The sequence below is a fragment of the Coregonus clupeaformis genome, chromosome 9, assembly GCF_020615455.1.
Source record: "Coregonus clupeaformis isolate EN_2021a chromosome 9, ASM2061545v1, whole genome shotgun sequence".
NCBI lineage: Eukaryota > Metazoa > Chordata > Actinopteri > Salmoniformes > Salmonidae > Coregonus > Coregonus clupeaformis.
The window spans coordinates 31051689-31067270 of record NC_059200.1 but is presented as its reverse complement, the minus strand read 5'-3'; the positions used below and the strand labels follow the sequence as shown (position 1 = coordinate 31067270).

Sequence of the window (15582 nt, the reverse complement as noted above, 5' to 3'; positions counted from 1 at the left end):
CTGTTTTCTGCTAACAATGCCTGCAGCACAGGAGGCTGCTGAGGGGAGGACGGCTCATAATAACGGAGCAAATGGAATGGCATCAAACACCTGGAAACCATGTGTTTGATGTATTTGATACCATTCCGCTAATTCCGCTCCAGTCATTACCTGCAGTACCACTGTCTGCCTTGAACTCCCATGGCTTCAATGAGAGGGGGCAGTCATTCTCCCCTGGAAAGAATCTGGTTAAGAAACAGGTTAAAGGCCCAGTGAAGTCAAACAATTGATTTTCCTGTGTTTTATATATAAACTCAGCAAAAAAAGAAATGTCCCTTTTTCAGGACCCTGTCTTTCAAAGATAATTCGTAAAAATCCAAATAACTTCACAGATCTTCATTGTAAAGGGTTTAAACACTGTTTCCCATGCTTGTTCAATGAACCATAAACAATTAATGAACATGCACCTGTGGAACGGTCGATAAGACACTAACAGCTTACAGACGGTAGGTAATTAAGGTCACAGTTATGAAAAGGACACTAAAGAGGCATTTCTACTGACTCTGAAAAACACCAAAAGAAAGATGCCCAGGGTCCCTGCTCATCTGCGTGAATGTGCCTTAGGCATGCTGCAAGGAGGCATGAAGACTGCAGATGTGGCCAGGGCAATAAATTGCAATGTCCGTACTGTGAGACGCCTAAGACAGCGCTACAGAGAGACAGGACGGACAGCTGATCGTCCTCGCAGTGGCAGACCACGTGTAACAACACCTGCACAGGATCGGTACATCCGAACATCACATCTGCGGGACAGGTACAGGATGGCAACAACAACTGCCTGAGTTACACCAGGAACGCACAATCCCTCCATCAGTGCTCAGACTGTCCGCAATAGGCTGAGAGAGGCTGGACTGAGAGGCCTGTTGTAAGGCAGGTCCTCACCAGACATCACCAGCAACAATGTCGCCTATGGGCACAAACCCACCATCGCTGGACCAGACAGGACTGGCAAAAAGTGCTCTTCACTGACAAGTCGCGGTTTTGTCTCACCAGGGGTGATGGTCGGATTCGTGTTTATCGTCGAAGGAATGAGCGTTACACCGAGGCCTGTACTCTGGAGCGGGATCGATTTGGAGTTGGAGGGTCCGTCATGGTCTGGGGCGGTGTGTCACAGCATCATCGGACTGAGCTTGTTGTCATTGCAGGCAATCTCAACGCTGTGCGTTACAGGGAAGACATCCTCCTCCCTCATGTGGTACCCTTCCTGCAGGCTCATCCTGACATGACCCTCCAGCATGACAATGCCACCAGCCATACTGCTCGTTCTGTGCGTGATTTCCTGCAAGACAGGAATGTCAGTGTTCTGCCATGGCCAGCGAAGAGCCCGGATCTCAATCCCATTGAGCACGTCTGGGACCTGTTGGATCGGAGGGTGAAGGCTAGGGCCATTCCCCCCAGAAATGTCAGGGAACTTGCAGGTGCCTTGGTGGAAGAGTGGGGTAACATCTCACAGCAAGAACTGGCACATCTGGTGAAGTCCATGAGGAGGAGATGCACTGCAGTACTTAATGCAGCTGGTGGCCACACCAGATACTGACTGTTACTTTTGATTTTGACCCCCCCTTTGTTTAGGGACACGTTATTCCATTTCTGTTAGTCACATGTCTTTGGATCTTGTTCAGTTTATGTCTCAGTTGTTGAATCTTGTTATGTTCATACAAATATTTACACGTTAAGTTTGCAGTTTGAAATTTCAGCCTGTTTTGGTGGGATGGAGTTTTGGCCTTCCATGGTGACATCACCTGGCGGTAAATAACAGCTAGTTTTTAGTTTTCCCCTCCCCACTCAGACCACTCCCAGACAGTCCTAGCAAAATTCTTGCTTGAGAAATTGCTCTTTGCTAAGAAGCTATTTTGGTTTATTTTTGAACATTTTAATTTAGAACAATCACAGTAAGGTACTTAATTATTATCCAGAAATGATTTGATATTGAGATAAAAACGGCTGCATTGGGCCGTTAAGTATTAAAAGTGAATGATGAAAACAGAGTTATGCAGATAGTGAGTACTAAAGCATTTGTTCAGCATCCCAATAATGATCATGTATATACAGTGGTAGACTAGTAGTGTTATATGTACGTGGATGCTGCCTGTGCATGTCATACAGTATATTGTTATTGATCAAAGTAATGCAGAAGAGAGTCCATTTGAGTAAGTGTCTGACAGTATTCAAAATGGAAAGAAAACAAAGTTGGTTTAATGACACTCATTTGTGTGTGTTTGTGCAATTGTATGTCCAAAGTGTGACAAGGACATTACTCCAACTCCAGACATTTCCTTCAACTCCAGACATTTCCTTCCTTCAATCAGAGGACATACCGGGTGTGAGTCAGGAAGAACCACAGGTTCAGTAGTAGTGGGAGAGTAGAACTGGGGCTGGGGGCTGGGCTGGTGTTGCGTACCGGGGTGCCACCCTGGTTAGGCCTCTTGACACTCCTGGTGCGGAGGGTGGCCGTTCTCCTTGTGATGGTAGAGGGGTTGTCAGTGGTGAAGGCTATGTCTGTGGTGTAGAAGCTGTCAGTAGTAAATGCAGTGTCTGTTAGGAAGGGGTCGTCTGTGGTTGTCAAGCTACGGTCTGTGTGGGAGCTGTCAGTGGGCAGGGTGGAAATGGCTAGAGGGGTGGAGGTGAACGGGTATTGGTCTGTGAAGAGGTTGTGGTCCTCTGATCCACTGGGGCGTCCTGGGGCTCTCCTGGTGTGGAGCTGGGTGTTGAGCAGGGCAGACTTGGACAGGTACCAAGGCCACCTGGTGAGGGCCTCTGGAGGAGGAGGGTGGCTCAGCTCCTCCTGAGTACCAGCAGCCAGGGGAGGCTGAGTGTAGGAGGCAAAGTGCCACCCTCCAGTCCTGGCCAGTGGGGGCTCTCCACAGACAGGGTGAATGTGGCAGGGGCATCCCAGCACGCGGGTGGAGGTGTGCTTGAGCCAGGCCAGCAAGTGGGTGATGTTGGTCTGGTGCTCACAGGCCCAGGGGTTGTCCCCCAGGGAGAGGAGCCTCAGCCTGCCCAGCTGGCTGAAGGCCCCGGGGCCCACAGAGGAGAAGCGGTTGGAGTGCAGGTAGAAGGTGGTCAGCCTAAACAGCCGGTTCAGAGTGCCAGGCAGCATCTGCACCAGGGAGTTGTGGGAAAGGTCCACGGTCTCCAGGCTGGCAGGCATGTTGGTTGGCACGGTCCAGAAGCGGTTGTGGCTGAGGTTGAGCAGGCGCAGGCTGGTCAGGGTGTTGTTGATGAACACGGCCCGCTCCAGCTTGTTATTGGACATGTCCAGGACCCGCAGGTTCCACTGGTAGGCCGTGTCATTTTTGTCCAGCAGGTGGATGCGGTTGGCTGCGGTGTGGAGCTCCCACAGGGCTCTGGGCAGCGCGGTGGGCAGGCGGACCAGCCTGTTGTAGGACAGGTCCAGGGTGCGGAGGTGGGCGAAGGTACTCAGCTGGCCGTCCAGGTCGTGGATGCGGTTGTGAGATAGGTTGAGGGAGTGCAGGTTGTGCTGCAGGCCCAGGGGCAGTGTCCTCAGGTCCCTCCAGGAACAGTCCACTTCCCTGTGGCTGCGGTTACAGGTGCACATGGGGGGGCAGACAGCCAGGGCCTGTAGACCCAGCAGCATCAACAGCCATAGCACGGCCACACAGTGGGGAAGGACACTGGGGGGCATCAGTAGCACACGCCTTGAAACACCAGGAGAAATGAGTTAGAAACATGATAGCAAGCTCACTGTATTAGCTGGGCTACATATCAAAGCAGTAGCATGTGTTAGTAAAACCGTATAGTCCACATAGGTAGTAGACAAAGAGCACAGTGAATGAATGAGATGCAGATTGAGACTATCCTCTCTGCACCAGTAGTGGAGGAGAGGCTGTGTTACTGCAGTGAGCTGTGCTGAACACACCAGAGACAACAGTTAAGATCTCATTCTCTCCCATTCTGTTCCACTCTCGCCCTCTCTCTCTCATGGAGGCGCCCTAACATCTGGCTCATGACCGCAGTACACACACACACACCTGCACACATACCTGCACATGTGTGAACGTGACCTCCATAAATATGCAGGTATAGTTATCAAGCAGCGTGTGTAGATATACGCTTGTCACAGTGCTGCAGATATGCCTTCTCCAGCATGCTCATGCATACAATACAGTATGTGAGTAGGGTTTAAACATTTGGCTTTAACTCCTACAGCTTATTTATTTAGGAAGGGAGTTCCCCCAACCTCCCTAGCAACGAACTAGTGGGCAGTGTGATGCTTTGACTAGAATGGCTTGTAGTCTGTTTTGAAGAGGATGTTCTGATTGGCTCGGGCTATTAGTCTGTAGAGGATACCTTTTAAAAGATGGTTGTACATCACTAGAGGTGTGAATTCCCTACTGTCCCATTTCACTGATGTTAATTAGCCTGTTCGATATAGCCCAATCAGTGAGTGTCAGCTATTGAGCAGGGAGTTGTTCCTACTAGAACGGGCTGAATAGATTGGTTTTTATTCATGACTAAGGAGAGTACACCGGCCAGTCCCGCAGCAAGCGGAGTCAGAGAAATTATGCACAGGGAGCAGTGCAAAGATTAAATTACTGTAGCACCATAGTCATGTATGTTTGTGTGTGTGCATTGTTGCTTTCTTGTCTTTTCTTGGATTCCATCGGGGTGTGTGCGTGTGCGTGTGCGTGTGCGTGTGCGTGTGCGTGTGTGTGTGTGTGTGTGTGTGTGTGTGTGTGTGTGTGTGTGTGTATGTCATGCGTAAATGTGTGTGAGAGAGAATAGAGACACTCACCTTTTCCTCATCTTTGCATTCCAGTCACTTCTCTCCTACTTGCTAAAGCTACTTGCTGAAGAGGGATTTTCTAGGGTTTAATGGTTTTTTGCTCATTCACTGTTTTTAACGGCCTCTTGCTTTTCCTTTCCTACCTCCTGAGGCGGTTCTTTTCCCTGGTTTTGTCCTTGATCCCTCTTTTTTTCTCTGGAGGATGGACCATTAGGAGTATCTGTCTCTTAGTCTGTCCTTTAGGTCCAGTGATGCAGGTAGCATTAAACGGTATAAACTCCTACTGCTTGAGCAGCCACTGTAGGCTCTGCATTCACACTGTGAAGAGTGTGTGTGTTAGGGAGGGAGAGAGGGAGGGAGAGAGGGAGGGAGGGAGTGAGTTTGAGGGGAAATTGGGAGGGGTGTAGGAGAGGAGTAGAGATGCAGTGCGGCCCATAGCTACTGATGACTGAGGAGCAGGGGACTACTGACTCCAATGTTTCATCATCTCTATCATTCAAATAAATATCTTCCATCTCTCTCTCCCCACACCGTCCTCTTTCCGTATCTCTGGATTTAGCTAGGACTGTCAATGAAAATCCACTGACTCACTGCACCATGGAGGGGAATTTATTTTATAAAACGAAAATGTTCTTCATATTTTGCTATAATAGTTATGTACCCGTACATATTGTGGTAATGAGAAACAGTTGATTTTGGATTGAAGTTGTTGTTAGTAGTCAGTATAATGCCCAATTCACGGACAACCCATTTAGGCATGACATGCAATAAATCCACACTTTTTCATCATGTTGTCAGCCATAAGTAGATTAATACATATCTGAGAAAGAGCCTGGGAACATAAAACGGATCGGTGGCGGTGCGGCAGTCTTGAATGTGGTGTTATGCTGCTTTGTTGTATTTCCCTTCTCTGGTCAGTGAAAACAGGGCATTCTTCCCAAGCTCAGTGGTACTGCCCAACAGACACAGACTCTGCTTACTAATGCCCAGCCTCTCTCTCCCTTTCTCTGTAATTGATCCACATGCACACTCGCACAAAAACACTCGCACACAATTAGCTGTCTCTGTAGCAGAGAAACACTCAGGAAGCAATTTACAGAGTGTCCTAATTCTTTATTGTTGTATACAAAGCCTTGGAAACAGAAGGGCAGATGGCGCTAGAGTAGAAAAGTTTGAACTCTTCCTTACTGTAGAGAAAAGACCAAGGAAGTGATGTCGACTTGTAGTAAAACATTGTGAGAGCGTTTCTGGAAGAGGTTTGTGGCTTAAAAACTGTTCCTCTAAATGCAGTCTCTTTACTTAAACTGATACTACAGTTTAGTGCTGGTTGGTTCTGTTTTGTAATTTTTCAGAATTTTGAATATCTAAAAAAGGAGAAGTGAGGGAAATGTCAGCAAGCTGTGATACAACCACTAGACAAAACAGGAGTCATTTCCTCTGATCAGTGACACTGATGATGGCTATACGTTTTAACTAAACTATTTTTGTTACACAAAAAAAAAAAATTATACAAATATTAAACATTCACATTATATTCAACTTCTTGTGGTACATTCATTTGAAGAGACATTATCATAATGGTAATTATTTCTCAAGTTTTGAATGAGAATGCAAGCATAAAATACAAAGCTACTCTAGCATTGAAAAACCACACTAAATCACTCTAAGCAGATCTCTTTACAGCATGCCAATAGAAGCTGTTGTATAAAACTGTGCTGTACCCATCGGTATGCAGCTGAGGACAGTTTGGCCAGTGGTTTGAGCTTGTTTCTGGGCCAGAGTCTGAGGAGGTCGTCACCATGTGAGAACCCTCACCCCACAACCACAACAACATCACTGGAGGCTTGGGAGGGGGGAGAGACTGCTGTGGCTGCGGGGTCAGAGGGCTCTGCAGGCTGCTTGGTGGTGGTGGTGACTGGGCTCCCCTGGCTAGGGTTTGCAGCTCCTGACACCCCGTTTTCCGTCGCTTCCTTCTTCTCGTCCTTCTTGGGTGTGTCTTTCGCCATCTCATTTTTCCCTTGCTCCTTGTCTTCCTTGCCCCTCTCCCCCTCCTGGGTCTGTTTGAGCTCTGCCATCATCAGGCTGGTCTCACTGGGCTCAGAGTCAGGCCTCTCCTTGGTCCTCTGGCCAATGCCCAAGTACGCAGCACCACTCACCAGGTCTACATTGCTGCGGGTGGGGCGGCTGCTGATGCGGGGCCGGCGCTTCAGGTGGCACACCTGGCATGACAGCACCACGGTGGAAACCAGCAGGATGGTACACAGGACCACCAGGCCACCTGTCACCATCAGCAGGATGGTTCCCTCATTCTTCTCAAACAGACAGTAAGAGCCGGGGCTGGGTTTGGCCTCAAGTGGAGGGTAGGCAGTAGGTTTGGTGTTGGCTCTGGATGGTGTGTTGTTGGTGTTCACTGGGCTATTGGTTCCAGATGTTTCACTGGTGTTGAGTGTAGCTGGCGTTGTTGATTCTGACTGAACATCTTTGGTTGAGATTTGATTTGTTGAATTGTCTAATTTTGTTAATTCTGTAGTTCCAGAAGGTCCCATGGTTGCGTTAGGGTTAGCCAAAGTTCCATTTTCAGTTGTGAAGTTTTCACCAGTAGGATTGTTACCGTCATTAGCAAGTACTGCTGTTCCCATGATTACCACACAGTACAGGAAGAGGCAGACAAGGGAGCCATTCATATTTCTATGGGAAAAGGGGGAGAAAAGAGAGATCAGAGTGAGGTTGACTGGTGACCCTCAGTAAGTATTATAGCATCCCAAGTTCTGCTTTTTTTTTACACATTGTGTTCCTTTGTGGTTTCATGTGTGAGTGTCAGTTTCCATACTGACTGATGTCATTTGATCAGCAGTCCGAGATCTGAGTGACAATGATGAAGATTGGTATTAATCTGAGATTTCAAATATCTTGATTAATTTGATTAGCCTTCTTGTTGAACCATTATTAATTTCTTTTGTCCAGAATGTATTTGAGAGTTGATGATCAATATTCACTTCCAGTTTATGCCAGTACATTTAAAAAAAACTGGCATTGTGCAATTTTGATCTCCCAGAAATTGAACTCAAGCGATTCTGGTCAATATAAACTGTAACCTATAATTTCTGGGTATGATGTACAAAATCTCAAGACTGGATCTCCTTACAGTTAGGATCTCAAAATAATACACTATACAAAAAACACTTCCCTCAGTTATACATCAGTTCAACACAGGACCCTCTACCCTGTGAAGGTAGACTATTTCCAAACTTTGTTTTTGTTCTGGAATATGTTGATATCACTTACCTTGACGGAGTTGACCAGTCTGTGTGTGGTACTTCGTAAAACGAGAGAATCCAGGCAGAGATTCAGAAAGCCCAGCCATATATGTGACCAGTTTTAGAAACAAGAAATATGAAGAGTGGTGTGAAAGACTCACTCAAGCCGTCATCATGCTCATTCAGTAATGACATGTTTCCTGTTCCTCTCTCACTTCTCCTTTTCTGCTTTATTTGAAGCTAGCTACTTGATTTCCTGTGTGATGTTTAGCTTGGTCACGCAGAGGGTTAGCACTATGGCACTCTCCGCGGGGTTGGAAGAAAGCGGATGTTTCCGTTTTTCAAGGATCCAGTATTTTCACCTAAAGTCTGTTTCCCCAGAAAAACAGATGTTGGGACTATGCTCAGGTGTCTTTTTACGCCTACTGTGTTAGGTTAGCACTATGGTTAACACACTACAACAGTAGTACTATGGTTAGCACTATGGTTAACACACTACAACAGTAGTACTATGGTTAGCACTATGGTTAACACACTACAACAGTAGTACTATGGTTAGCACTATGGTTAACACACTACAACAGTAGTACTATGGTTAGCACTATGGTTAACACACTACAACAGTAGTACTATGGTTAGCACTATGGTTAACACACTACAACAGTAGTACTATGGTTAGCACTATGGTTAACACACTACAACAGTAGTACTATGGTTAGCACTATGGTTAACACACTACAACAGTAGTACTATGGTTAGCACTATGGTTAACACACTACAACATTAGTACTATGGTTAGCACCTATGGTAATCACACTACAACAGGTGGGGGGTTGAGAGGAAGTGGAAACATTGACTGTCCGTGTGTAATTTTCCAACCGAGTCAAGTGTTGAACTGTGACTCAATCAGGTTGGCATGACACACACATTTCCTGTCCCCTACACCCTATTCAATTTACAGTGACTTAAAAATGCTTCTGTGATGGCCCCCTCTGCCTCTCCCTCTTCACCCTCCCAGATTTAAGACGGGCCAGATCAATGGTGATCTCCTCATCTACCATGTGCTGCTGACCCTGAAGCCCTACTACGCCAAGCCCTATGAGATCGTGGTGGACCTGACCCACGCTGGACCCAGCAACCGCTTCAAGACCGACTTCCTGTCCAAGTGGTTCGTGGTGTTCCCGGGCTTCGCCTACGAGAACGTGGCGGCCATCTACATCTACAACTGTAACACGTGGGTGAGGGAGTACACCAAGTACCACGAGAGGCTGCTGACGGGCCTGAAGGGGAGCAAGAAGCTGCTGTTCATTGACTCCCCGGCGCGGCTAGCGGAGCACGTGGAGCCTGATCAGCAGAAGCTACCTGCGGCCACGCTAGCTCTGGAGGAAGACCTCAAGGTGTTCCACAACGCCCTCAAACTGGCCCACAAGGACACCAAGGTCTCCATCAAGGTCAGGATATGAGGGAGTCAGTAGATTCAGAATGAAATATGTTTCCTACATATTTTTTGGTCTTTGGGAAATAATTGAAAGTAAGTAAGGCACAGACAGGAATGACAGGAATGGCTGAGACAGATTTAATCTTTGTCCCCAGGAGGTATATGTGGTCTGGAGTCAGGAGCGTCAACCGCTTCTCCAGACTCTGGCTTATAATTGACGTTTTTGAACAATGTTACCATTTTGTGTGTCAGGTAGTATAGTAACTCCATCTCTCCAATGTCTCTGTGTTTCTGTACCCAGGTGGGCTCCACGGCGGTCCAGGTGACGTCAGCAGAGCGAACCCGGGTCCTGGGCCAGTCGGTCTTCCTCAACGACATCTACTACGCCTCGGAGATCGAGGAGATCTGCCTGGTGGACGAGAACCAGTTCACCCTGACCATCGCCAACCAGGGCACTCCGCTCACCTTCATGCACCAGGAGTGTGAGGCCATCGTCCACTCCATCATCCACATCAGGACGCGCTGGGAGCTGTCCCAGCCTGACTCCATCCCCCAGCACACCAAGATCAGGCCCAAAGACGTGCCGGGCACCCTGCTCAACATCGCCCTGCTCAACCTGGGTAGCTCTGACCCCAGCCTCAGGTCAGACACAGCTGAGGAAAATATGTTTAGATTTTGGTGAGACTATGAGAGTTGACAGTTAGTGTTCTTAGGGATGTTTGATATACATACATCTATTATGCTTACTGATTTACGTTTTTTCTCTCTGTCTCTGTCTGTCTGTGCTGTGCGCAGGTCTGCAGCCTACAACCTGCTGTGTGCCTTAACCTGCACCTTCAACCTGAAGATAGAAGGCCAGCTGCTGGAGACCTCAGGGCTGTGTATCCCTGCCAACAACACGCTTTTCATAGTGTCCATCAGCAAGACGCTGGCTGCTAACGAACCACATCTCACCCTGGAGTTCCTGGAGGAGTGTATCTCTGGCTTCAGCAAATCCAGTCAGTATCCTTGTTCCTGCCCTCCACACACAAACATGCGCACGTACACACACACACACACACACACACACAGTGTAACATCCTCTCTGATGTGTGCAGGTATTGAGCTAAAGCACCTGTGTCTGGAGTACATGACCCCCTGGCTACTCAACCTAGTGAGGTTCTGTAAGCACAACGACGACGCCAAGCGCCAGCGGGTCACTGCCATCCTGGATAAGCTCATCACCATGACCATCAACGAGAAGCAGATGTACCCCTCTATCCAGGCTAAGATCTGGGGTAGTCTGGGACAGGTGGGGATCTCTCTTTCTGCTCTCAGTGTGGGTGTTAGCCCATGTCTCAACCAACCACTATATTGGATGTTATTGAGGCCATACAGTAGTCCATCCATCAGCCCAGTCTGCTATTGGCTTTATTCTACTGCTGATTTATGATCTGGGAAATGGCTGAAGGATTCAGTGGACTCACTGTTTAGGATGTTATAGACACCTTATGCCTTATCAGATATTATGAGAGTGTTATCCCCTTATGTAGGCATTTCAAATAACTCGGTCTTTGTCAGAGTCCCTGTACTTTTCAGCTCTCAACCAGTTATCATGCTAGCCACGTGAAAATCATGAAAAACTGTTATCTTTGTGTATTAGTGTAGAGCGGGAAGTTGTGGTCTGACTGAAAAAGATGCTGGCATTCTGAGAGACAAAAAATACATACGCTAGTTAGTAACTGTAAGTCGCTCTGGATAAGAGCGTCTGCTAAATGACTAAAATATTTATTTAGTCTCTGAGCTGAGGTCCTGTTGTGTCCTTGTTCTGTAGATAACAGACCTGCTGGACGTGGTGTTGGACAGCTTCATCAAGACCAGCGCTACAGGAGGCCTGGGATCCATCAAAGCTGAGGTGATGGCCGACACGGCTGTGGCTCTGGCCTCAGGGAACGTAAAGTTGGTGTCCAGCAAGGTGAGCGACACACACACACACACCTCAGGAATGACCACTGCGGCTATTCCCTTCACACTCTAAAGGTTGATTCTGTGACTTGAGTCTAGACAAGAATATCTGCTGCAAGCATCAATACAGATCCTCTACAGATGAATAAATGATTTCCGGATGTCCCTTATCCTATCAAATGCCATGAAAAGCCTGTTCTGTACATTCCTTATACTTCTTTATGGCAAGTTGTGATCTTGTAATGTCACTGATTTAATAGTAGCTAATACAGTATCCAATGTTGTTACAGATTACATAATAGATTACATTACAAATTGTTTTAATTTGTACTCCTACAGTATGAATGAAAGCCTGTTTTAAATGTCTCACAAACTGCACACATTTCAAAGTGCCTACCCTGGCACACAGACATTGAACAACTCTTCCAGTTGTCATAACCACAGTACCTCTCAACAACAGTGCTGTTTGTGTCACAACTATTTATGTCATTTGGTGGTTTGCATTATTAATCATTTCCTTTTGACTGTTGAGCTGATTTCTCAGAAAGAAAGAGGGCGTTGAATGTATTGCCCAATGAAGTAGCCATAACAAAATGTTGATCATGTGATCTAGTGCCAGGAAGAGTGTGGCCTCTGAATACAAAGGCCAGTCTGTGTCGGGGTGACGTCTCTTTTCTCTTCTATCTGTACTCATATGTCAAGGCAAAACACTAAACACAGGTTGAGATATTGTGATTGCACATTTGATCAACACCAGACTGGGATATAGAGCATCTCGCTACATTCCCAGTTCTGCCTGTAACCTTTAACAACAGGAGAGATAATGGATCTTCCCAGAGATGCTAGGTGACATGAGAGTCCTGAGTCCTCCTGTTCTTTCCCTTGGGTGGAAGGGAGAGATAATAGATAGGATGTAAAATGTGGTAAAGTCAAATGTTACGTACCCGACCTTTGATGTAACCTTAACTCCGACCCATGCCTGTCTGGCAGGTGATCATCCGCATGTGTAAGATCATCGATAAGACGTGTCTGTCTCCCACGCCCACCCTGGAGCAGCACCTGATGTGGGATGACATAGCCATCCTGGCCCGCTACATGCTCATGCTGTCCTTCAACAACTCTCTGGACGTGGCCACACACCTGCCCTACCTGTTTCATGTGGTCACTCTGCTGGTGGCCACCGGTCCCCTGTCCCTACGGGCCTCCACACACGGCTTGGTCATCAACATAATCCACTCCCTCTGTACCTGCTCCCAGCTCAACTTCAGTGGTGAGGAAGCCACACACACACACACAGCACCCTGGCTGTAGACTGAGGACAGACAGACAGAGATAGGGAGCAGTGAAAATGATTCAAATGCAGAGGGTTGATCATGTCTTGATTCAGTGTTTTGAAAGCAGTCGGAGAGCTAGAGATTTGTTATTGATGTATAGCCTTGTTGAGACTCAGTGATAACTATTCCCCTGTGTGTTTCTCTCTTCCAGAGGAGACCAAGCAGGTCCTGAGGCTGAGCCTGACAGAGTTCTCCCTGCCTAAGTTCTACCTGCTGTTCGGCATCAGTAAGGTCAAGTCTGCTGCGGTCATCGCCTTCCGCTCCAGCTACCGCGACCGCTCCTTCTCCCCTGGGTCATACGAGAGGGAGACCTTCGCCCTCTCCTCCCTGGAGACTGTCACCGAGGCCCTGCTGGAGATCATGGAGGTCAGGAGATGTCAGCACCCCACTGACATAATCACTCATCATTACATCATCACTATAGCATGACACTGCTGTCTGTACCGGTTTAGATGTTCAGTGAACACTAACCAAATTCAATATACTACTTGCCTTCACACAAATCCAGTCTAGCATTTAAAAGTTGTTTTAAAAAAAAATCTGTTTTTCATATGTGCTCATAATTGTGTTTCCCCTCGTCCACAAGGCCTGTATGAGGGACATCCCTGGCTGTAAGTGGCTGGACCAGTGGACAGAGCTGGCTCAGAGGTATGGCAACCACACACAACCATTTCCCCTCTTCTAACTAACACTGACTCAGTGGAGCCAACCACACTGTCTGCTCTAAATCAATTATCTGATGCTTAGCTTACACATTTTCAATGATGTCAGAGCAATGTAAATAGGCTTCAGACCACTTGATAGGCTTTTAAAGGACATGCGTGTGAATGGATTGTATTCATCATTCCCTCTTCTCTCCCTCCATTTCTTCCTCTCTCTCCTTCTATCCCCCTGTACCTCTCTCCTCTCCCTCTCTCCCTTTCCCCTCCCTCAGGTTTGCGTTCCAGTACAACCCGTCCCTGCAGCCTAGAGCCCTGGTGGTGTTTGGCTGCATCAGTAAGAGGGTGACCCACGGCCAGATCAAACAGATCATCAGGATCCTCAGCAAGGCCAGCCCCCTGCTCAGCATAGACCGGGTCTGTGTCCCATCACTCCCATCATGCCCTATTGCTCGCTACATTATATTATACACAGAATTAGGACAACTCATTGAAAGCACTTCCTGAATGACTGTACTGTCTTGTCAAATGTATACAGTACCAGTCAAAAGTTTGGACACACCTACTCATTCAAGGGTTTTTCTTAATTTTTACTATTTTCTACAATGTAGAATAATAGTGAATACATTAAAACTATGAAATAGCACATATGGAATCATGTAGTAACCAAAAAAGTGTTAAACAAATCAAAATATATTTTATATTTGAGATTCTTCAAAGTAGCCACCCTTTGCCTTGATGACATCTTTGCACACTCTTGGCATTCTCTCAACCAGCTTCATGAGGAACGCTTTTCCAACAGTCTTGAAGGAGTTCCCAGACCAGGCCGTCTGTGAGGTCACTGACCACCTTCCGGAGACACTTGAAAACCTACCTCTTTAAGGAATACCTGGAATAGTATAAAGTAATCCTTCTTCCCCCACCCCCCATAAAAAAATTTATAAAAAAAAGTGGTTGTCCCACTGGCTATCATAAGTTGAATGCACCAATTTGTAAGTCGCTCTGGATAAGAGCTAAATGATGTAAATGTAATGCTGAGCACTTGTTGGCTGCTTTTCCTTCACTCTGCGGTCCAACTCATCCCAAACCATCTCAATTGGCCTGAGGTCGGGTGATTGTGGAGGCCAGGTCATCTGATGCAGCACTCCATCATTCTCCTTCTTGGTCAAATAGCCCTTACACAGCCTGGAGATGTGTTTTGGGTCATTGTCCTGTTGAAAAACAAATGATAGTCCCACTAAGCGCAAATCAGATGGGATGGCGTATCGCTGCAGAATGCTGTGGTAGCCATGCTGGTTAAGTGTGCCTTGAATTCTAAATAAATCACAGACAGTGCCACCAGCAAAGCACCCCCACACCATCACACCTCCTTCATGCTTCATGGTGGGAACAATACATGCGGAGATCATCCGTTCACCTACCCTGCGTCTTACAAAGACACAGCGGTTGGAACCAAAAGTCTCACATTTGGACTCATCAGACCAAATGACACATTTCCACCGGTCTAATGTCCATTGTTCGTGTTTCTTGGCCCAAGCAAGTCTCTTCTTCTTATTGGTGGCCTTTAGTAGTGGTTTCTTTGCAGCAATTCGACCATGAAGGCCTGATTCACTCCTCTGAACAGTTGATGTTGAGATGTGTCTGTTACTTGAACTCTGTGAAGCATTTATTTGGGCTGCAATCTAAGGTGCAGTTAACTCTAATGAACTTATCCTCTGCAGCAGAGGCAACTCTGGGTCTTCCTTTCCTGTGGCGGTCCTCATGAGAGCCAGTTTCATCATAGCGCTTGATGGTTTTTGCGACTGCACTTTAAAAACTTTAAAAGTTCTTGAAATGTTTCCAGATTGACTGACCTTCATGGCTTAAAGTAATGATGGACTGTAGTTTCTCTTTGCTTATTTGAGCTGTTCTTGCCATAAAATGGACTTGGTCTTTTACCAAATAGGGCTATCTTCTGTATACCACCCCTACCTTGTCACAACACAACTGATTGGCTCAAACGCACTAAGAAGGAAAGGAATTCCACAAATTAACTTTTAAGAAGGCACACCTGTTAATTGAAATGCATTCCAGGTGACTACCTCATGAAGCTGGTTGAGAGAATGCCAAGACTGTGCAAAGCTGTCAAAGGCAAAGGGTGGCTACTTTTAAGAATCTCAAATAT

The 15582-nt window shown here is 46.9% G+C and overlaps 2 protein-coding genes across 4 annotated transcripts in view; one reads left to right on the top strand and one right to left on the bottom strand.

The window, feature by feature from the left end:
* The window catches only part of LOC121573747 (neurofibromin), a 75433-nt gene that overhangs the window by 47922 nt on the left and 11929 nt on the right, over window positions 1–15582 (top strand). For all 3 annotated transcript variants that reach the window (XM_041885960.2, XM_041885959.2, XM_041885958.2), the window contains 9 exons: window positions 9062–9494; window positions 9783–10123; window positions 10277–10479; window positions 10579–10772; window positions 11295–11435; window positions 12416–12695; window positions 12911–13125; window positions 13346–13407; window positions 13694–13835. In XM_041885960.2, the coding sequence (XP_041741894.1) occupies window positions 9062–9494; window positions 9783–10123; window positions 10277–10479; window positions 10579–10772; window positions 11295–11435; window positions 12416–12695; window positions 12911–13125; window positions 13346–13407; window positions 13694–13835 (2011 nt within the window). The remainder of the gene's footprint in view (window positions 1–9061; window positions 9495–9782; window positions 10124–10276; window positions 10480–10578; window positions 10773–11294; window positions 11436–12415; window positions 12696–12910; window positions 13126–13345; window positions 13408–13693; window positions 13836–15582) is intronic.
* LOC121573748 lies at window positions 5879–8206 on the bottom strand. The gene is made up of 2 exons (XM_041885961.2): window positions 8072–8206; window positions 5879–7474 (listed from the first exon to the last, which is right to left on the bottom strand). The coding sequence occupies exon 2, from the start codon at window positions 7468–7470 to the stop codon at window positions 6598–6600; it is 873 nt and encodes a 290-aa protein (XP_041741895.2). The 5' UTR covers window positions 7471–7474; window positions 8072–8206; the 3' UTR covers window positions 5879–6597.

Bases quoted from the DNA above. Each gene is read 5' to 3' on its own strand.
- LOC121573748 (XM_041885961.2), bottom strand. From the start codon at position 7,470: ATGAATGGCTCCCTTGTCTGCCTCTTCCTGTACTGTGTGGTAATCATG.